The sequence below is a fragment of the Oncorhynchus nerka genome, linkage group LG17, assembly GCF_034236695.1.
Source record: "Oncorhynchus nerka isolate Pitt River linkage group LG17, Oner_Uvic_2.0, whole genome shotgun sequence".
Taxonomy (NCBI): Eukaryota; Metazoa; Chordata; class Actinopteri; order Salmoniformes; family Salmonidae; genus Oncorhynchus; species Oncorhynchus nerka.
The window spans coordinates 47,207,893-47,231,535 of NC_088412.1; the positions used below are offsets into that span (position 1 = coordinate 47,207,893).

Here is a 23,643-nt window from a genome sequence, read left to right on the forward strand (position 1 = left end):
TAATTCTGTGTATTTACACCTGTATTTTTATTTTTTTTCTGTTCTCAAGTTTTGTTTTCTAGTCTTCCGGGTTCTGACCATTATGCCTGTCCTGACCCTGATCCTGCCTGCTGTTCTGTCCCTGATTGACTCTGCCTTGGATTACGAACCTCTGCCTGCTCTCGACCTGACCTTTGCCTGCCCCTTTGTTATAATAAATATTCGGAGAATTATTCTATCTGCCTCCTGTGTCTGCATCTAGGTCATATGCCTGAGTCGTGATAGTACGAACTGGCCATGACTGACCGAGCAAACCAGCTCTGCAACACTGTCTCCTCCCAAGGAGCCACCATTGGAAAACACGAAGAGTTACTACATTACCTAATGGAAGGATTCCATACCTTGACAGAACACCATGCCAAGTCAGTGCATTGTTGGAACATTTCCACGGACTATTAGGCAGCCAGCTTGTCCTCCGGATTTCATCCTCAATCTAACGGCCAGTCGGACCCCAGCTCCCCGCTATCGTCTCGTGCAGAGGGTATGGCTCTCCACTCGGGGTCTGCCTCTCCGGGTGGAGTCCCGTAAACTTCCCGCCTGCTTTATCGGGCCCTTTCCACATCTCCCATTGCTGTTTGTCTTCTGTCGCCCCACACCCTCCGTATACCTCCCACTTTCCATGTGTCTAGGATTAAACCTCTGTCTCACAGCCCTTTGTCTCTTGTTTCCATCTGGGTCGTTCCCTGAGTCGTGATACATGGACTAACTATGTGTGCAATAATAGTGTGCTAACGTGATTTTTGAATGACTACCGCATCTCTGTAGCCCACCTGTGAAGTTATTACACTTTGGATGGTGTATCAATACATCCCAGTCGCTACAAAGATTACAGGCCTCCTTCCTAACTCAGGTTGCCAGAGAGGACTGGTGAGGCCAATGGTGACTTTAAAACAGTGAGTTTAATAGCTGTAATAGGAGAACTACGGATGGATTAACACTAGTTGAAGAATTTTAAAAAGAATAATGTGCAAATATTGTACAATCCAGGTGTGCAAAGCTCTTAGAAACTTACCCAGAAAGAGTCAGCTGTAATCGCTGCCAAAGGTGATTCTTACATGTATTGACTAAGGGGTGTGAATACGTATCTAAATGAGATATTTCTCTATTTCATTTTCAATACATCTGCAAAAAAAATATCTAAAAACATGTTTTCATTTTGCATTATGGGGTATTGTATGTTTTATTGTAGGTGTGATTTTTTTTATTTCATCCATTTTGAATTAAGGCTGTAACACACATTCAAACGAATTCCATGGAGAGCCGAGTTTCTAAATTCATGAATTAAGGTCACTAATTAGTAACGAACTCCCTTCACCTGGTTGCCTAGGTCTTAATTCCCTCTGTGGAATGAGTTTGTTGTAAAACAATCAAGTGTGGAATAAGTCAAAGGGTATGAATACTTTCTGAAGGCACTGTACACTGTGGCATCCAACAGCTTGCATCCTTACAAAGCGAAATATGGTTTCCTTCATGCACTGACAGGCCTAAATTCAAATTGGAGTACTGTCGTTTTAAATGTAAAAGTGGGCGGGATCCGAACAAGAGGACTTGTGGCAGGCTGTGGGGTGCATTCGCCTACATTGAATAAGCGGATCACACGGGCTGTCAACATTATTTGGGAAAATGACGAAAATCACAGTAGTCAAAACCAAGGCATATCCCGACCAGAAGCCTGGTACGAGTGGCCTGAGGAAAAGGGTGACAGTCTTTCAAAAGAATGAGCACTATGCAGAGAACTTCATTCAAAGCATTATTTCTTGCATCGACCCAGCGGAGCGTCAGCCTGGACTGCTCGTAGTGGGAGGAGATGGAAGGTTTTTCATGAAAGATGCCATTCAGTTGATCATCCAGATCGCCGCTGCTAATGGGGTCAGTAATACTTCTGTCGTAGTCCAGCAGGTAGTCCCTAAAACATGACTCTTAAGCCTAGGCCTCACCCTCAAACATGCATAGCATCAGCAGCTAGCTTAGCATCTTTGACAGCTCCCGGTGTTGACAGTGGCAGCTCCAATCGTTTATACATTGTAACGCTTCTGTGATTGTGTTGAAGTTGGCGGATACATTCATTTCAATTCCTGTCATGTAGACTAAAATAACTATCGGCCTGAGCCTACATTTGCTTAAGGTATATTAATTGGGACTATATAGGCCTAGATGACAATTCTCTCTCTCATATCAAATCACATGCATAGGATCACTTTAAAGAAAGTATTGAATCCTCGTGGACTTTGACGTTCAATGACGTGCAAGCCCCATGCATCGGAACGTGATAGGGGTCAGTGGTGTTCTTAGACGGTCTCTGGTGCTAAATGACCCCGCTGATCTTTCGATGAAGTGCACGGAGATGGCATGTTTAAATGGTAGGATACCCTTGCCCTTTCCCCAGGTGACGCAAAAAAACACTACACCATCCGGTTCCCCTTACGTAGCATATCCAGTCAGTGAGCACTCTGCCTTGCCATGAATGTTTAGTATACCAACAAAGACAACGGTTCTCTGCACGTTTGTAATAATCGGGAAAAAGTGCAACACCGAGGGATTATTTTATTAGGAGAGACTGTTTTTGGATGTCAGTGGCACGCACAGCCTTTCGTTCTGTTCGTTCCCTCTGCGACTTTTTAGAGGAAGGCGTGGTGGTGTGCTGTCACGTAGCCCTGCGGTTTGCATTACAGCGAGCTGGGCATTTTGGGTACACAGGCACATCTTGTTTAACTAGACACACAATGACCTCCTGGCTACGCTAAACACGATTTACAGACAGACCAACGTCATGATCACACCATATAGCGCCAGTATGATCTGTCCCATTATGATGACAAAATGAACATCATGATCACACCATATAGCGCCAGTATGATCTGTCCCATTATGATGACAAAATGAACATCATGATCACACCATATAGCGCCAGTATGATCTGTCCCATTATGATGACAAAATGAACATCATGATCACACCATATAGCGCCAGTATGATCTGTCCCATTATGATGACAAAATGAACGTCATGATCACACCATATAGCGCCAGTATGATCTGTCCCATTATGATGACAAAATGAACATCATGATCACACCATATAGCGCCAGTATGATCTGTCCCATTATGATGACAAAATGAACATCATGATCACACCATATAGCGCCAGTATGATCTGTCCCATTATGATGACAAAATGAACATCATGATCATCACGTCAACTCTACTCTGAATGCGTCTTATTCGCGGTGAATAATGTATTGCTGCGTTTATATTTGCTACCCATGTCATCTTCACTTTTAATGTAGGCCCATTTACGTAAATTAAAGGGGATGTTACCCGGATGTCTTCACAAACCAACAATAGTTGAAAATAATAATTTGAGAAGGGTTTATATTTGTCCTGTTACACACACACACACACGTGTGTATGGGAAATGTGTTTCTTGCATATCCCAACACCCCCTGAGACACTCCCCAGGCCCAATTGGGGATAAGTGCTTTTTAAAAATGTTCTTACCTTGTCAGCTCCAGGATTCGAACCAGTGACCTTTTTGTTACTGGCCAAACGCTCTAACCTCAAGGCTATATGCTGCCCAGCACTTTCCATACTATCCCGTGTTGCTCAGTTGCTTGTTTAGCTCCCACATAGCAGCCTGACCTCACCACTGGCATGTTGAATCAGTATACTCCTCTCGTATTTTCATCCTCACAATGTGTGTAGACTGAATAGGTGAATGTAATAAAATAAAAATAGGATGTAAAGGAGTCTACAGTGAATTCACTAAATGTTGCTAGTCATACAAAAGCTGGCCTCAATCTTCGGTGAGAAAGATGTCCAGTTATGATGTTTTAAGATGTTTTAATGGAAATATTTTCAAAGTGTGTGTGTGTGTGTGGTTTTCTGAAAGTACAGAGTAAAGAAATGGTCATTAGTATGCAATATTGGTACAATATCAGGATATAAGCATCTTGACAATATCACAGTGGTAAAATAATAAGCAACTATTCGAATAGTAAGGCATCTTGACAATGATATTGCACCTTTGATTAACATAGGCAAAACCTAATTAAAAACCTCCACAAGGGGGCAGGGCAGAGCTATACAATGAACAGGCCAAAGGGCCATGATGACCACTTCAAAGGAGTAAAAGAAGCTAGCGATTCTCAGACGCCATAGTAGCATACAGAACTAATGGGGAAATGGACTTAAACACAGAAAATGATACCATAAAGGCTATGAAATGAGTACCTCTTGTGTCTGCGGTTATAATGAAAAAAGACGGGCTACACATTCTCTATACATGTGCCAATTATTGGGCATGATGCCGCTACGTGCAAATCAATTAGCTAGCAATGGAAAATAACTTAACACTGTGTGCTTGGGTAGAAACGACAGCATAATTACCACAAGGAAATGTTGATACAAATTATAAGGTACTTACTGTTGCAGGTATGCACACGTGTACAAAGTTATTATCAGTAATGAAACAACAAAAGTCCACGGGGGAAATGCTCTGCTCCACTCAACAGGTTCTGACCAGAGAATATGCAAATGTGGCACGCGCAGAACGGCAGGGAATATTCTACACAGTATAACATATAGTAGAAAATGACATCGGAGGAAGCTGATTAGCCCATTGTTCTCCCCGTCCCTCGCTTTCTCTCCTGTCTCCATGTAGATCGGCCACCTGGTCATCGGTCAGGATGGCATCATGTCCACCCCTGCTGTGTCCTGTGTGATCCGCAAGCTCAAAGCTGTGGGAGGAATCATCCTCACCGCCAGCCACAACCCCGGTGGCCCCAATGGAGACTTTGGCATCAAGTACAACATTGCCTCCGGAGGTGAGATGGGATGGGAGAGGAGAGGGATGGGAGTTGAGATGGGATGGGAGGTGAGATGGGATGGGAGGTGAGATGGGATGGGAGGTGAGATGGGATGGGAGGAGAGGAGAGTGATGGGATGAGATGGGAGAGGAGAGGAGATGGGATGGGAGGTGAGAGAGGAGAGGGATGGGAGAGGTGGGAAGGGAGGAGAGAGACTGGAAAAAGACCCACAGGAGGGAGAAAAGGAAAAACCCATAGAGGAGAGAGACCGGTGAGAGATAGGAACAGGGGATGAGACTGTGCTGGAGGGTAACATTTAAACTTCACTGACCTTTGATGAAGATTTACATGTACAATTTAGCCATTTAGCAGATGCTCTTATCCAGAGCGACTTACAGTTAATGCAATCATCTTAAGATGGCTGGGTGGGACAACCACATATCACAGTAAGTCATTTGTTTTTCCTTCATAGTAGCTGTCGGCAAAGTCAGAGCTAGTAAGGTGTAGCACGTTTCAGGATAGGGTGCGCAGAGCAATGCTGATATACTTCAATCGATACTTTTAAGACAAAGTTTAGTATACATAGTGGTGGGATATGGCTGTTTCACTGTATTGCATAGCATTTCTCAAAACCTCTTCCTTATCCTCCTCACCTTACCGTGTGTCTCTGCCCCCCAGGTCCTGCTCCAGAGGGAATCACAGACAAAATCTTCCAGATCAGCAAGAGCCTAACAGAGTACCACATCTGCCCTGACCTCAAAGTGGACATCTCCAAGATCGGCAAGCAGACTTTCGATGTGGACACGTTCAAGCCCATGACAGGTATTGTAGGATTGGACGGGTGTCAGATCTCAACTGACTGGGATGGGTTAGCTTGACAGGTATTGTAGGATTGGACGGGATTAGCTGGGTGTCAGATCTCAACTGACTGGGATGGGTTAGCTTGACAGGTATTGTAGGATTGGACGGGATTAGCTGGGTGTCAGATCTCAACTGACTGGGATGGGTTAGCATGACAGGTATTGTAGGATTGGACGGGTGTCAGATCTCAACTGACTGGGATGGGTTAGCTTGGAGACCAAATCTGCGAGAAGCTCACTGGTACAAATCCTTGGGCAAGGCACTGAAGTTCAGGTGGTATTGCAATCAGTAAAGCACTGTGATCTAAAGTATGTGCATATGCAATATAGTTTTATAATTTGTCTGTTTTTATCCTGAGTCTAAAATGCTACATTAAATCTTATCAATCCTAACTCTGCTGTTTATCCCTCTACAGTGGAGATTGTGGACTCTGTGGAGGCCTACGCTGAGATGCTGAGGGGAATCTTCGACTTCCATGCCTTGAAGGGGCTGGTGTCTGGAGCCAATCACATTAAAGTCCGTCTGGACGCCATGCATGGCGGTATGGATCACATACTGTAGCCTTCCTCTCTGGTTCTGGCGGTATGGATCACATACTGTAGCCTACCTCTCTGGTGCTGGCGGTATGGATCACATACTGTAGCCTACCTCTCTGGTGCTGGCGGTATGGATCACATACTGTAGCCTACCTCTCTGGTGCTGGCTGCTGTATGACACCTCCACCATCTCCCATGTTTTGTGTTGAATTGGCTTTTGTTTATTTACATATATATATGCATACATATATACAGTTGATGTCAGAAGTTTACATACACCTCAGCCAAATGCATTTCAACTCAGTTATTCACAATTCCTGACATTTAATCCTAGTAAAAATTCCCTGTTTTAGGTCCGTTAGGATCACCACTTTATTTTAAGAATGTGAAATGTCAGAATAATAGTAGAGAACTATTTATTTCAGTTTTTATTTCTTAAATTACATTCCCAGTGGGTCGGAAGTTTACATACTCTGAATTAGTATTTGGTAGCATTGCCTTTTAAATTGCTTAACTTGGGTCAAAAGTTTTGGGTAGCCTTCCACAAGCTTCCCACAATAAGTTGGGTGAATTTTGTCCCATTCCTCCTGACAGAGCTGGTGTAACTGAGTCAGGTTTGTAGGCCTCCTTGCTCGCACACGCCTTTTCAGTTCTGCCCACAACTTTTCTATAGGATTGAGGTCAGGGCTTTGTGATGGCCACTCCAATACCTTGACTTTGTTGTCCTTAAGCCATTTTGCCACAACTTTAACTTCCTGACTGATGTCTTGAGATGTTGCTTCAATATATCATTTAATTTTCCTGCCTCATGAAGCCATCTATTTTGTGAAGTGCACCAAATCCTCCTGCAACAAAGCACCCCCACAACATGATACTGCCACCCTTGTGCTTCACGGTTGGGATGGTGTTCTTCGGCTTGCAAGCGTCCCCATTTTTCCTCCAAACATAACGATGGTCATTATGGCCAAAAAGTTATTTTTGTTTCACCAGACCAGAGGACTTTTCTCCAAAAAGTACGATCTTTGTCCCCATGTGCAGCAAACCGTAGTCTGGCTTTTTTTATGGTGATTTTGGAGCAGTGACTTCTTCTGTGCTGAGCGGCCTTTCAAGTTATGTCGATATAGGACTTGTTTTACTGTGGATATAGATACTTTTGTACCTGTTTCCTCCAGTATCTTCACATGGTCCTTTGCTGTTGTTCTGGAATTTATTTGCACTTTTTTGCACCAAAGTACTTTCATCTCTAAGAGACAGAACGCGTCTCCTTCCTGTGCGGTATGACGTCGGCGTGGTCCCATGGTGTTTATACTTGCGTACTATTGTTTGTACAGATGAACGTGGTTCCTTCAGGCGTTTGGAAATTGCTCCCAAGGATGAACCAGACTTGTGGAGGTCTACAATTTTTTTTCTGAGGTCTTGGCTGTTTTCTTTAGATTTTTGCTTGACATCAAGGAAAAATCAAAGAGGCACTGAGTTTGAAGGTAGGCCTTGAAAGACATCCACAGGTACACCTCCAGTTGACTCAAATGATGTCAATAAGCCAATCAGAAGCTTGTCAAGCCATGACATAAGCTGTTTTAAAGGCACAGTCAACCTATTGTATGTAAAATTCTGACCCACTGGAATTGTGGTACAGTGAATTATAAGTGAAATAATCTGTCTGTAAACAATTGTTGGAAAAATGACTTGTCATGCATTAAGTAGATGTCCTAACCGACTTGCCAAAACTATAGTTTGTTAACAAGAAATTTGTAGAGTGGTTGAAAAATGAGTTTTAATGACTCCAACCTAAGTCTATGTAAACTTCCGACTTCAACTGTATGTATGTATGTATGTATGTATACATATTTATTTTTTAAATTATGTCTAAGCAAGGTAGATGATCTAGATTCCTGCTCTCAGTTCTGTTTGTATGCCCAGGACAAACACAGTTTTGTGTCTTTAGGACTGTGACATGTTGTCCAAATGAGTCTAATCTCTTAAATGCTGTTTTTTGTTCAGTTAGAGTCCCAGCACACACACACTGCACATCCACACCCCATAATAACCTTTACCCTCTCGCCCCCTCCAGTGGTTGGACCCTATGTGAAGAAGATTGTTTGTGAGGAGTTGGGCGCTGCCGCCGATGGTGCTTTCAACTGTGTCCCCAAGGAGGACTTTGGTGGTCACCACCCTGACCCCAATCTGACCTACGCCTCTGACCTGGTCAACGCCATGAAGGGAGGAGAGTACGACCTCGGCGCCGCCTTCGACGGGGACGGTGTAAGTAGACGGGGGGCTGTAGGAAGCCTGGAATTGAAGCTATTCCTTGCATGACTGGTGTCAGTAGAACCAGTCCTTGAGTCGGCCCACAATCCATCCAAACCTCTGCTTTACCTCGTCTCTGTTGCAGTCTGTTCAGATGCTGATCCACTCCTTCCTTTTCCTTCCCTACCCTCTCCTTTCCTTCCCTACCCTTTCCTTCCCTACCCTCTCCTTTCCTTCCCTACCCTCTCCTTTCTGCTCCACAGGATCGTAACATGGTCCTGGGAAAGCATGGCTTCTTCGTCAACCCATCGGACTCTGTGGCCGTCATCGCAGCCAACATCACCTGCATCCCCTACTTCCAGAAGACTGGGGTCAAAGGTCTGGCCCGCAGCATGCCCACCAGCGGAGCTCTGGACAAGTGAGCCTAACGTCCACACACAGTCCGTTCATAGCTTCTTCTTGGTTGTGCATTAAATATGTATTTATTCATGTATCAAATGTTATTTGTCACATACACATGGTTAGCAGATGTTAATGCGGGTGTAGCGAAATGCTTGTGCTTCTAGTTCCGACAGTGCAGTAATATCTAACAAGTTATCTAAACATTTCCCAACAACAACCTAATACACACAAATGTAAAGGGGTGAATGAGAATATGTACATGTTAGTATATGGATGAGCGATGGCCGAGCGGCATAGGCAAGATGCAGTAGATGGTATAGAATAGTGCATATACATATATGAGTAATGTAAGATATGTAACCATTATTAATGTGGCATTATTTAGAGTGGCATTGTATAAAGTGACTAGTGATGAATTTATTAAAGTGGCCAGTGATTGGGTCTCAATGTAGGCAGCAGCCTCTCTGAGTTTGATTGCTGTTTAGCAGTCTGATGGCCTTGAGATAGAAGCTGTTTTTCAGTCTCTCAGTCCCAGCTTTGATGCACCTGTGCTGACCTCACCTTCTGGATGGAAGCGGGGTGAACAGGCAATGGCTTGGGTGGTTGTTGTCCTTGATGATCTTTTTGGCCTTCCTGTGGCATCAGTAGCTGTAGGTGTCATGGATGTGCTTTGTCCCTGGGACAGTGCACATTAATCAGCATTTAAACATTTAAAATGAATATATATATTTAACTACGCTCGTCAGTTAAGAACAAATTCTTATTCACAATGACGACCTACCGGGGAACAGTGGGATAACTGCCTTATTCAGGGGCAGATCGGCAGATTTTTACCTTGTCAGCTCAGGATTCGATCCAGCAACCTTTCGGTTACCGGCCCAATGCTCTAACCACGAGGCTACCCTGCCGCCTCTACACTCTAACCACTAGGCTACGCTTCCGCCTCTACACTCTAACCACGAGGCTAGCTGCCACTCCTAGTTTCCTCATCAGTGTTTAAGTGCAGGGTATGAAAATGAGCTCTTTTTGCTCTCTCTCTGTCCCTCAGTGTGGCTAAAGCCCTGAAGATGAATCTGTATGAGACTCCTACTGGCTGGAAGTTCTTCGGCAACCTTATGGACGCTGGCAAGCTGTCTCTGTGCGGAGAGGAGAGCTTCGGCACTGGTGAGTGAGGGATCCACATTTTCAAGTAATATAACAGCCTGTTTACTATGGCCCGTCAGCGCAAACATTTAGATAAATCCGATTGGTGGTATTACTTCGTTCCAGTCAGTTGGGCAATGCATTCTGGTGAGAGGTGCTAGCAGATGTCTTAACCACCACCCTTCTTCCCCCTCCTCTCTTCGTTGTTTACCCCCCCCCAGGCTCTGATCACATCCGTGAGAAGGACGGCTTGTGGGCGGTGCTGGCCTGGATGTCCATCCTAGCCCACAGGAAGCAGAGTGTGGAGGAGATCATGAAAGACCACTGGAACAAATTTGGCAGGAACTTCTTCACCAGGTAAGTCTGGGACTCTGCTACTCTGTTACCCTCCAGTGGTGAACTAGAGAACTACAGTCTCTGGATTCGGGCCACATTCTGTAGGCTGTTGTTTCTCATAGAGTATTGAAGTACTTATAGAACTATTTGTTAGTCTTTCTTTTATATCAAGTTCTTCGACGATAGCCTCCATTTGACTATTTTAACGCCACTCATCTCGTGGAGACACATTGACCGTTGAGAGCTCTTATTTAGTCTTCCTATTAAGACCATTCCCCAACCCATCCAAACTACACCAGGTATGACTATGAAGAGGTGGACTCGGACAAAGCCAACACCATGATCAAGGAGCTGGAGGCTACGATGTTTGACAAGTCCTTTGTGGGCCAGAAGTTCTCGTCAGGAGATAAAAGTTATGAGGTGGCAGTCTCTGACAACTTTGCCTACACCGACCCCGTGGACGGCAGCGTCTCCAAGAACCAGGTAAGCGACAGGACCCAGGGGGGGGGGGAGTCTAGGCAGAGCCATTGCAATGTGGGTGATCTATTTAGTCAGTATAGTTTGATGGTATTTTTTCGAAAGATGACCATCACATTTGATGATTGATCCTGCCTATGTAGGGACTTGAAGTATCACCAGAGGCACTTGCATATTGTACCTTGAAAAATGCCATTGTTGTTGTTCGTTTTTGCTCCGTATTTCCAGTAAATTGACTTCCATAAGTCATTTCACCAGAGTCAGGTTTAACTCTCTCTCTCTCTTTCTCTCAGGGTCTGAGGATCGTCTTCTCCGACGGCTCCAGGGTCATCTTCCGTCTCAGTGGGACAGGCAGCGCCGGGGCAACCGTCAGGCTCTACATAGACAGCTATGAGAAAGACCCCGCCAAGATCTACGGCGACGCACAGGTGAGACCTGAGGGCCGAGGAGCAGCTGGGGTCTTCTGATTTGGGTGATGGAATGTGACAGGGCACGGTGGGGGAGCCCTTACATTTGTCATGACGGCTCTATGGGAGATGAAGTATTTACACACACACACACATCTAAGGTTAGTTACGTTGTCAGAGGGAATAGCCCTCAAAAGGCTTCCCCTCAGCCCGGAGGGGGAGGCCTGGAATCTGGACCTAGCAGACAGCTTGTTTAGAATTTTATTTAACCAGATTAGTAGTGTTGCGATTTAAATACATATTTATCATGAGTAAACTGGACCAAGACAGCAGCAGGAACACACCAGTTTCAGACAAACAGGCAGACAGACCAAAGATGCATCAAACCAGATGAAGTTGCATCATGATAGGAAAAAGCAGCAGGTCAGTAAAGACCATGTGCACAACACGAGTCCGGAAAGAAACAAGTGTGATACGTCACGTTACAGAATCAAAAACAGTTCAAGGAAAAGAATCGGCATAAAGGCCATCGCCAGGCAGTTACTTCGGGGGACAACTAGGAACAAATGCATGTCTCGACAACCTGTTTTGTCCTTTTAACTCTTCTAGGGACACCAGGTCCCCCCCCCCCCCCCCATGCTATGTTCTAGTGGCACATGGCACTGTCAGTATAAAACAAGATTGGCATCTGAGCTAGAAGAGAAGATGGATAAAAAGGTCCTTTCTAAATGATAATGTACCGGTGCTTGAGTCTGCGTGTTGCTATGCCGACAGCACTGTGGAGATCACAATGAGGAGGCATCTGGTTAGTGACTAAATGAAAGGGCTGCCTGATACACAGAGTCGAGAACCTTTAGTGAAGAGCTTGAGGATTGCACATAAATAGTATCACCATAGTCCCAACACGGAGAGCAAAGTACAACGAATCAACTCCGGTGGCAAAGGGAACGAAAACGAGCTTTGTGCCGCTAATGAAATTCTATACACAGCTTGAGTTTCCCGACAAGGTTTTCTACAAGGGTGGTGGAAGCTCAACTTCTCGTCCACCCAAACTCCCAGATATTTGTAGGCTTTAACTTGCTCTATGGACTGCCCTGCCAAGGTAGTCATGACCATGTGTTTAGTGTTTAGCATTGGACAATACCATGCATTTTGGTTTTAGAGGAATTCAGAACAAGCTTCAAATCAAACCGATTCTGTTGAATGATGTTTAAAAAGCTGTTTTTGAGCTTTTTCAAAAGCCAGTCAAACTGCTGCCACTTGACGAGAGAACAGTGTCATCTGCGTAAAAATGTACATCAGCTGTCTCAATCTGTCTCCCAATGCTGTTGATTATAAGACAATAAACTCAAATTGATCCTCGAGGCACACCTGAGTGCATCTCTGATGTCCGACTTAACCATTTGCCTTGACACGTTGGGTCGTCAGGTCCAACAACCGTTCCTTCCAGAATTCCTAGTTGACTTGAGAGGGAATGTTTGGCTAAGAGTTTAGTCATGGTTGATATCAGGGCCAGGAAGAAGTGGTGGGGGGGAGGAACCATGGGGAAAAGAAGTAGAGATTTGACATCAAGTGTTCTGGGCAGGAGGGAGAATGATAGCTTAAGAAAGGCAGACTGGCAGAAGGGGAAGAAACTCCCTGATAATCGTTTTGGATAAAGAGGCCCTCTGAAATGGATTAATTTAGTCTCCTTCACCTTGCTCACAAGTGAACGCAATATTGCAGATGCTTGGCCTACTCGAGGGCCAGGTGGAGTTCTTTGTTAAGACTGTTATGGGGAATGGGTTATGGGGCTGTAATCTAAGGTTGACTGTCTTCCTCAGGTCATGCTGAAACCTCTGGTGGAGATTGCGCTGAAGATCTCTGGGCTCCACGAGAAGACCGGCCGCACGGGCCCCACTGTGATCACATAGACTGACATGCTCTGCCACGCCCTTCAAGGTACCTCAGTCCTTTCAACCGTTCAACTTGTGCCTACCCTCTGACTTCCAGAAGAACAATCTCACCTCTACCCTAATGTCCAAACAAAGCCTTCAAAGCCAACACTTTCATTCACCATGAATAAAAAGTCATTACAAAAAACAATTGTTGCACTCGTGTATTTATTTTGGAAATATCAATATATTTTTCATCACAAACTGGGTGGTTAGAGCCCTGAATGCTGATTGGCTGACAGCTGTGGTATATCACCGTATACCTTGAGTATGACAAACATTCATTTTTGCTGCTCTAATTACATTGATAACCAGTTTATAATAGCAATAAGGCACCGTGGTATATTGGCCATATACCACACCCCCCTCGTGCATTATGGCTTAAATATACAGTGCATTTAGAACGCATTGACTTTTTACACATTTTGTTGTTACAGCCGAATTTAAAATGAATTCAATTGTTTTATTTTGTCACTGGCCTACACACAATAGCTTAATGTCAAATGGGAATTGTTTTATTTTGTCACTAGCCTACACACAATAGCTTAATGTCAAATGGGAATTGTTTTATTTTGTCACTGGTCTACACAATAGCTTAATGTCAAATGGGAATTGTTTTATTTTGTCACTGGCCTACACACAATAGCTTAATGTCAAATGGGAATTGTTTTATTTTGTCACTGGTCTACACAATAGCTTAATGTCAAATGGGAATTGTTTTATTTTGTCACTGGCCTACACACAATAGCTTAATGTCAAATGGGAATTGTTTTTATTTTGACACTGGCCTACACACAATAGCTTAATGTCAAATGGGAATTGTTTTATTTTGTCACTGGCCTACACACAATGGCTTAATGTCAAATGGGAATTGTTTTATTTTTCATAAATTCTTTACTAATGTTAATTTTTCTTACACTTTGACCTTAGAATTGTGTGGATCGTTGACAAAAACTGTGTTTAAATAAATTTAAATCCCACTAACACAACAAATTGTGGAAAAAGTCAAGGGGCGTGAATACTTTCTGAATGTTGAAAAATATATTTAATGTTCTTATTGAACATGCAAAGGCAGTATGAGCAGTATGTTTTGTTGTCCGTAGCGGCACGCACAAACACACACCCTACTACCACCACGCTCGGATTCGGTGAGAGATATCGATCACTCCCAGAAAGCCTGATTTGAGCCAATCATCTGGGAGATCAGTGCTGGGATGTCGTGGTGAGATCACAGCCAACCAGCCTTGGGACCTGCATAGTCAACAAGACTCCCCCTCTCTATTTTCTCACTGTCATGGTCCAAATTATATTGATTCAATTGTTGTAAAGAATGAGAGAGGTCTGTCCGTGATAAAGAGCTGCTCTGCTCTGCTTCTCTTTGTTGACACCACCCTCCACAAAGCAATTCCTGCAGCCTCTATTTTGATCCTATCTTGATTATTGTCCAGCCATATGGTTAAGTGCTGCAAAGAATGCCCTAGTTAAGCTGCAGCTGGCCCAGGACAGAGCGGCTAATATCAATGCTATGCATGCCAGACTCTTGGCTAAAAGTTGAGGAAAGACTGACTACATTGCTTCTTGTTTTTATATTCATGTGTTGGAAATTCTGGATTGTTTGCATAATCAACTTACACATAGAACTGGCACACACACTTACCCCACCAGACATGCCACCAGGGGTCTTTTCACAGTCCCCAGGTCCAGAACACACTTACCCCACCAGACATGCCACCAGGGGTCTTTTCACAGTCCCCAGGTCCAGAACAAATTCAATGAAATGTAAATGTTATTCAGAGCCATACCTGCATGGAACTCCCTTCCATCTCATACAGCGCAAGTGAACAGCAAACCTGGTTTAACTTCTTGCGTCGAGCCATCCCGGATCCGGGATCATGACTACAGCCTCAAGCCCATTACCATAACGCAAGGTTAACTATTCATGAAAATCGCAAATGAAATGAAATCAATATGCTAGCTCTCATGCTTAGCCTTTTGTTAAAAAATACAAATAAAGCAGCACCTCACGGCACAACGTCTCTCCCATGTGACCTTTTTTGTGTGTGTACTGACATGTAATTGAATCTTCCATAATTGTTCAATTTAAACCCCGTATGCTCCTTTGAGACCCCTCTTTCAAAGTCACCAAGATCTCTTCTTCTAGCCATGGTAGCCAAAATAATAATAATATCTGTAATTGATAGATGAACAAACACACTCACTACATGTTCATGTTTGTCAGATCTTTTGTCTGTATTTTTCGTTATGTGTTGGACCCCAGTAAGACTAGTTAATGAGGATCCTAATCAAATAAAAACCTCTCCTCTCACTCTTATATATATATATATATATATATATATATTCATACCCACTTCCCACCACAAATACCAGGCCAGGGTTGTCTGTCTATTTGAACTGATGAGAATTAGCTCTGGTAGACGCAGACCATAATCCCCCTCAGCAGACAGTCTGTGAGAGAGAGCTCTGAGGTAGACAGAACTAGCCACTAGCCAGCCCTAAACGGGGCCTGGGGAGATGAGTGGGTGGGGTGATAATGTTAATGATGACGGCCTCTAAGAGGAGACAATGTTCTGGATATTAACATTGTGAGTTATTCTCTATCAACAAACAAGCCAAGAAGTTTAGGATGGATCAGGACTGGTTCTATCCAGAGTCAATATAGGAGAAATGGGAGAGTTTCCAAAAGGTAATGTCTCCAAAGACATTCCTGGGTTATGTCCCAAATGGCATCCCATTCCTTATGTAGTGTACTACTTTTGACCAGAGCCCTATGGGTCCATAGGGTGCCATTTGGGACACAGACCTTGTCCTGAAGCCAGCCTGGAGGGTTATTAGACCCAATGAATCTACTCTTCCTGTTCTCTGCCGGGAAATGTACTCACCATTATCTTGAGTAATATGTGTGTGCGTGTGAGAGACCCTAAGATGATCTTCTAGCCAAATGGCAGAGAGCTGAGTATAACAGACTTCTAGAGTCCAGGGGATAAAGCGAAACAAAAATCCCATGACTGAAACTTACGTTGATCTCAGGTCGAAGTTAACCTCCTCTTTCATGTAGGAAAGTCATGACCATCATGCTTTTAGGGAATGATAATCATTTTATACAGAATTGTTATGTAGAAGGACTGAGGAGCTCAATTCTGGAGACTTTTTTAACAGACAACCTACCCTCCAGAAATGGGCCCAATAACATATGGGTAAAAATGGTTGACATTATTTTCACATTATTGGACCATGCATGGTCTATATTATCAGATGTGTTATCAGCAATGTACAGTGCCTTGCAAAAGTATTCATCCCCCTTGGTGTCTTTCCTATATTGTTGCATTACAACCTGTAATTTAAATCAATGTTTTATTTGGATTTCATGTAATGGACATACACAAAATAGTCCAAATTGGTGAAGTGAAATGAAAAAAATTACTTGTTTAAAAAAATGTCTTAACCAATTAAAAAACTGAAAATTGGTGTGTGCATATGTATTCACCCCCTTTGCTATGAAGCCCCTAAATAAGATCTGGCGCAATAAATTACCTTCAGAAGTCACATAATTAGATAGATTGCACACAGGTGGACTATAAGTGTCACAGTGAAGTATGGTGGTGACGCATCATGTGGGGATATTTTTCATCGGCAGGGACTGGGAAACTGGTCAGAATTGCAGGAATGATGGATGGTGCTAAATACAGGGAAATTCTTGAGGGAAACCTGTTTCAATTTGTATTATTTTATTATAAATAACACTTTTTTCACTCAAATTTAGATGTGTGTAGTTTCTATAACAAAGTACTGTATGTCATTGCCCTTTTAAGAAGACATTGCCCCTTTAAGAGCTCTGTTGCTTGAAACTCCGGTTGTAAAACAATGCTGCTGATGTACAACCACATTTCGAAGTTGCACCTAGTGTTTTCTACTATTCTAACTCGCAACTGTAAGTTTAGACCCTGACTGAGTTCCCAAGAAAGGGCAATACTACTAATTGACCATCCCTGACTTATCCAGCTACGGAAAAACTGTCTAAGTGGATATACTGTAAGCTGATTGAAAGTTATATCTACAGTGGGGCAAAAAAGTATTTAGTCAGCCACCAATTGTGCAAGTTCTCCCACTTAAAAAGATGAGAGAGGCCTGTAATTTTCATCACTTCAACAATGACAGACAAAATGAGAAAAAAAATACAAAAAATCACATTGTAGGATTTTTAATGATTTTATTTGCAAATTATGGTGGAAAATAAGTATTTGGTCAATAACAAAAGTTTATCTCAATACTTTGTTATATACCCTTTGTTGGCAATGACAGAGGTCAAACGTTTTCTGTAAGTCTTCACAAGGTTTTCACTCACTGTTGCTGTTATTTTGGCCCATTCCTCCATGCAGATCTCCTCTAGAGCAGTGATGTTTTGGGGCTGTTGCTGGGCATCACAGACTTTCAACTCCCTCCAAAGATTTTCTATGGGGTTGAGATCTGGAGACTGGCTAGGCCACTCCAGGACCTTGAAATGCTTCTTACGAAGCCACTCCTTCGTTGCCCGGGCGGTGTGTTTGGGATCATTGTCATGCTGAAAGACCCAGCCACGTTTCATCTTCAATGACCTTGCTGATGGTAGGCTTTGTTACTTTGGTCCCAGCTCTCTGCAGGTCATTCACTAGGTCCCCCCATGTGGTTCTGGGATTTTTGCTCACCGTTCTTGTGATCATTTTGACCCCACGGGGTGAGATCTTGCGTGGAGCCCCAGATCGAGGGAGATTATCAATGGTCGTGTATGTCTTCCATTTCCTAATAATTGCTCCCACAGTTGATTTCTTCAAACCAAGCTGCTTACCTATTGCAGATTCAGTCTTCCCAGCCTGGTGCAGGTCTACAATTTTGTTTCTGGTGTCCTTTGACAGCTCTTTGGTCTTGGCCATAGTGGAGTTTGGAGTGTGACTGTTTGAGGTTGTGGACAGGTCTTTTATACTGATAACAAGTTCAAACAGGTGCCATTAATGGAGTGGAGGACAGAGGAGCCTCTTAAAGAAGAAGTTACAGGTCTGTGAGAGCCAGAAATCTTGCTTGTTTGTAGGTGACCAAATACTTATTTTCCACCATAATTTGCAAATAAATTCATTAAAAATCCTACAATGTGATTTTCTGGATTTTTCCCCTCATTTTGTCTGTCATAGTTGAAGTGTACCTATGATGAAACTTACAGGCCTCTCTCATCTTTTTAAGTGGGAAAACTTGCACAATTGGTGGCTGACTAAATACTTTTTTGCCCCACTGTATATCAACAATGTTTTAAACACACTGTCTTTTTAGGGAAGTACCTGATAATGTCATCAGATGTTTCAACAGTTTCACAGTAGAAATGAGCTTGAAATGATGTGAACAGATTTGAGTCAGATGTTATAAGATTATAAAATGTGAGATTATGTTTTTAGTTTCATTTTCTAATTACACATTATTATATCATACATTAAATACAATTTTAACAATGGCTAAGAAGGCTACTCTGGCTATTTGAGCATAATGTAAGCCTGCCAGAGTGGCCTACCATAAAAAAAACTATGGAGAAAACGCACCCATAAAATGTAACTTGGAAATAGCTGTTCTATCATTCAGTCTACAGTAGCAGCGTATGGTGTTCAATTTAGGCCTACATTCCATGAGACTTTTGAAGAAGAAAAAACACGCAGGGCTTCACGATAACCTGTTCATCCACTTGTCCTTCAGACAAGGAGGTGACTGAAAATGTTGTGTTGTTCGATGCAAGAAACCACTTTACAAAATAAAATGCATTATTATTATTCCCATACCAGAGAATCAGACAAATTATCCTACCCTCTGCCTATTGGCTACTTAGCTCATTCAAGCCTGTCTCAAAATACAACACTGCGCCACAAAACCACCAGTCTCAAAGTCAACAGTGAATCGGCGACTCTGGGATGCTGGCCTTCCAGGCAGAGTTACAAAGAAAAAGCCATATCTCAGACTGGCCAATAAAATAAAAGATTAAGATGGGAAAAATAACACAGACACTGGACAGAGGAACTCTGCCCGAGAAGGCCAGCCTCCCGGAGTCGCCGATTCACTGTTGACGTTGAGACTGGTGTTTTGCAGGTACTATTTAAAGAAGCTGCCAGTTGAGGACTTGCGAGGCGTCTGTTTCTCAAACTAAACACTCTAATGTACTTGTCCACTTGCTCAGATGTGTGACAGGGCCTCCCACTCCTCTTTATATTCTGGTTAGAGACAATTTGCGCTGTTCTGTGAAGGGAGTAGTACATAGCATTGTACGAGATCTTCGGTTTCTTTGGCAATTTCTCACATGGAATAGCCATCATTTCTCAAAACAAGAATAGACTGACGAGTTTCAGGAGAAAGTTCTTTGTTTTTGGACATTTTGAGCCTGTAATCGAACCCACAAATGCTGATGCTCCAGATACTCAACTAGTCTAAAGAAGGCCAGTTTTATTGCTTCTTTAATCAGCACACCAGTTTTCAGCTGTGCTAACATAATTGCAAAAGGGTTTTCTAATGATCAATTAGCCTTTTAAAATTATAACTTGGATTAGCTAACACAATTTGCCATTGGAACACAGGAGTGATGGTTGCTGATAATGGGCCTCTGAATGCCTATGTAGATATTCCTTTTAAAAAATCTGCCATTTCCAGCTACGATAGTCATTTACAACATTAACAATGTCTACGCTTTATTTCTGATCAATTTAATGTTATTTTAATGGACAAAAAAAGTAGCTTTTTTTTCAAAAACAAGGACATTTCTAAGTGACCCCAAACCTTTGAATGGCAGTGTATGTATTCCCTGCTTCAGGCCTTATTTAAGGCCTTTTAGAATTATGGCTTTGTCAGCTGATGGTCTTGTTCTTTGTCGTAAGGGACGAGTTCTCCCTATAGAGTATTCTAGGGGCAACTGTAAAAACACAGATGCCCCACCAACCACAGAGAAAGTCATTTGGCCATCTAATAGCTCCAGACCTAAAGCGTCTTAATGCAAGCCTTATTGTGATTACCTGACGTAATGACAGCCAATCAAAATCCAACCTGGGAACCATTACCGGCCGAACAGGGAAACACATTATGCGTCTCACCATGTCGGAATCACAGCCCTGGCCCCAACAATGTAGGTTCAGGAACAAACGGTCCGCTCTATTATTAATTCCCCCCATGGACCCTAAAGAGGAACCATTTAGGTTTGTTACACATCCCGCTGTCACAGTCTGTACCTTTGATGGGGTGGCGGCTCAGTTTAGGGTTAACCCCCTCGATGGTACAGAGATGCTCCACAAATAAGGGGCCGGGGGTTATTGTATTTGAGTTGTTGTCAATGTGAATGACATTGATATAGACGTACATGACAGGACAGGCTTTGGTGGAATCAAATCTGATCTCCGCAGAGTACTTTTATTTTCCCTTCCCACATGTCCAGAGAGAGAGACAGATTCCTCTGCTTACGGTCACCTGATTTTCCAGCGGGAGGTGTTTGGAGGTGACAGAAGCATGTCTGTTCCACGAAATATATTCCCAAATGTTTTTCTTTTCTCTGCGTGCACTGGTCTGACGTTAATGAGTGTTGATGACACTCGGATGTTCCGGTGAAGGGAATGAAATAGTCTGTAATGAGCACCACAGCAGCAGCACTCAACTCAAACGGTGGTGTGTAGCCCAGCCCTTCTGTAGCTGCTGGCAAAGTCATTCAAAGCCTATGCTTCATCACTCAGGATGTATCTTTCCAAGGGCTAATATTTTTGCCATGTCATGTTGTCACTAAAACAAAAAACATGAATTCTGACAAGCACTCAATGCACAACAATTCTTAATGCAATTGCAGAAAAACAGTTTTGAAAGCAGTTTTGGGCTTTGTTAAAAAGAAAGAGTGGGATCCCAGATTTGCATTGCTACCAATGCACAGTAGCTCCCGGCAGTCCCCTGCCTTGCATAATAAATATCAGCCCACAGAGAGAAGAAGCACAAGATTGAACTTCACTCAACATTCTAGAGCAGTGGTTTCCAACTGATTGATCTCCAGGGCATTTCTGTGAAAACTCCAACAAAGCATTGTGTTCCTCTTTCTGTGAAAACTCCAACAAAGCATTGTGTTCCTCTTTCTGTGAAAACTCCAACAAAGCATTGTGTTCCTATTTCTGTGAAAACTCCAACAAAGCATTGTGTTCCTCTTTCTGTGAAAACTCCAACAAAGCATTGTGTTCCTCTTTCTGTGAAAACTCCAACAAAGCATTGTGTTCCTCTTTCTGTGAAAACTCCAACAAAGCATTGTGTTCCTCTTTCTGTGAAAACTCCAACAAAGCATTGTGTTCCTCTTTCTGTGAAAACTCCAACAAAGCATTGTGTTCCTCTTTCTGTGAAAACTCCAACAAAGCATTGTGTTCCTCTTTTGTTGTTGTTGTCTCTTGCTGTTGGTGGTGGTAGGTACACCCGATTCATGCCGGGTAGCAAACTGTTGCCATTTGAACCATTTCAAGTGTCTGAAGGTACAACTCTGCCTTCCCGGCTAGCCAGGAGAGCAAATCAAGTGCACTGCTGGCCAATCGGATGGCTCAGATTACCGTGTCAGCAGTAATGTAGCAGCCATAAAATAAAGATATACCAAAGTTCATACTGCGAGATTTGCACTTGCTTTGAGATCAAGTGAGCTCCCGAGTGGCGCAGTGGCCTAGGCACTGCATCTCAGTGCAAGAGGTGTCACTACAGTCCCTGGTTCGATTCCAGGCTGTATCACATCGGGCCACGTTTGGGAGTCCCATAGTGCGGCGCACAATTGGCTCAGCGTCGTCTGGGTTTGGCCGGGGTAGGCCGTCATTGTAAATAAGAATTTGTTCTTAACTGATTTGCCTAGTTTAAATAAAGGTTACATTTTTTTTAAAGCAATGGCTGTATGAAGCCACGTGTGTAGCTTTTGTTCATATCCTTTGCAAGGGTAGCATCATTTGTCTGATTCTCTGTAATAATGGTATAGGAATAATAATGCATTTTATAATAATAATGCAGTTTCTTGCATCAAACAACACAACCACATTTTCAGTCACCTCTTTGTCTGAAGGAAAGTGGTTAAACAGGTTCATGTCAAGCCCTGCAAGTTTTTCTTCTAAATTCTCATGGAAATTAGGCCTACATTGAACACAGCACATTGGCTGCTACTGTTGGCTGAATGATAGAACAGCTATTTCCATGTTAATATGTTATGGGGTGCATTTTCTCCATTGTTTTGGATGGTAGGCCATTCTGGTAGGCCTCCATTATGATCAAATAGCTACAGTAGCTTACTTGGCCACTGTTAAAACTGTAACTTAAAGCGGGTACAGCCTCAGTGTTCATAGTAAACGCACGCTAGAAGTTGGACATAATTTTCACAACTGTGCAAGTTTGCGCTCAGCAGACCAAATCAAATCAAATGTATTTATATAGCCTGTTTTATCGTAGTCCTTTTATGATATAATTAATTAGAAAATTAAACTAAAAACATAATCTCACATCTTATAACATCTGACTCAAATCTGTTCACATCATTTCAAGCCCATTTGTACTGTAAAGTTGTTGTACTGCGGCCTCCCGAGTGGTGCAGCAGTCTCCGGCACCGCAGTGCTTGAGGTATCACTACAGATCAAGGTTTAATCCCGGGCTGTATCGCAGTCAGCCGTGACCGGAAGTCCCATGAGGCGACGTACAATTGGCCCAACGTCGTCCGGGTTAGGAGGAGGGTTTGTCCGGCCGGGTTGTCCTTGTCCCATCGTGCTCTAGCGACTCTTCAAATCAAATTGTATTAGTCACATGCGCCGGAATTCTTACTTACAAGCACCTAATCAACAATGCAGTTGAAAAAAATATGAATAAGAATAAGAAATAAAAGTAACAATTAGTTAAAGAGCAGAAGTAAAATAACAATAACGAGACTACATACAGGGGGTACTGGTACAGAGTCAATGTGGAGACTATATACAGGGGGGTTCCGGTACAGAGTCAATGTGGAGACTATATACAGGGGGGTTCCGGTACAGAGTCAATGTGGAGACTATATACAGGGGGTACCGGTACAGAGTCAATGTGGAGACTATATACAGGGAGTACCGGTACAGAGTCAATGTGGAGACTATATACAGGGGGTACCGGTATAGAGTCAATGTGGAGACTATATACAGGGGGTACCGGTACAGAGTCAATGTGCGGGGGCACCCGTTAGTCAAGGTAATTGAGGTCATAATGAAAATATGAAATGAATGACGCAATGAAAATATTCTGGGTAGCCATTTGATTAGATGTTCAGGAGTCTTATGGCTTGGGGGTAGAAGTTGTTTAGAAGCCTCTTAGACCTAGATTTGGCACTCGGGTACCGCTTGCCGTGCAGTAGCAGAGAGAACAGTCTATGACTAGGGTGGCTGGAGTCTTTGACCATTTTTAGGGCCTTCCTCTGACACCGC

General features: G+C 43.1%; 1 protein-coding gene across 1 annotated transcript; it reads left to right on the forward strand.

Annotated features, from left to right (window-relative positions):
• Positions 1-1,596: 1,596 nt before the first annotated feature.
• Positions 1,597-13,337, forward strand: LOC115145335 (phosphoglucomutase-1-like). The gene is made up of 11 exons (XM_029686828.2): positions 1,597-1,908; positions 4,699-4,861; positions 5,522-5,665; positions 6,120-6,245; positions 8,312-8,502; positions 8,751-8,905; positions 9,938-10,053; positions 10,254-10,389; positions 10,668-10,851; positions 11,139-11,273; positions 13,076-13,337. The coding sequence occupies exons 1-11, from the start codon at positions 1,663-1,665 to the stop codon at positions 13,163-13,165; spliced, it is 1,686 nt and encodes a 561-aa protein (XP_029542688.2). The 5' UTR covers positions 1,597-1,662; the 3' UTR covers positions 13,166-13,337.
• Positions 13,338-23,643: the final 10,306 nt, after the last annotated feature.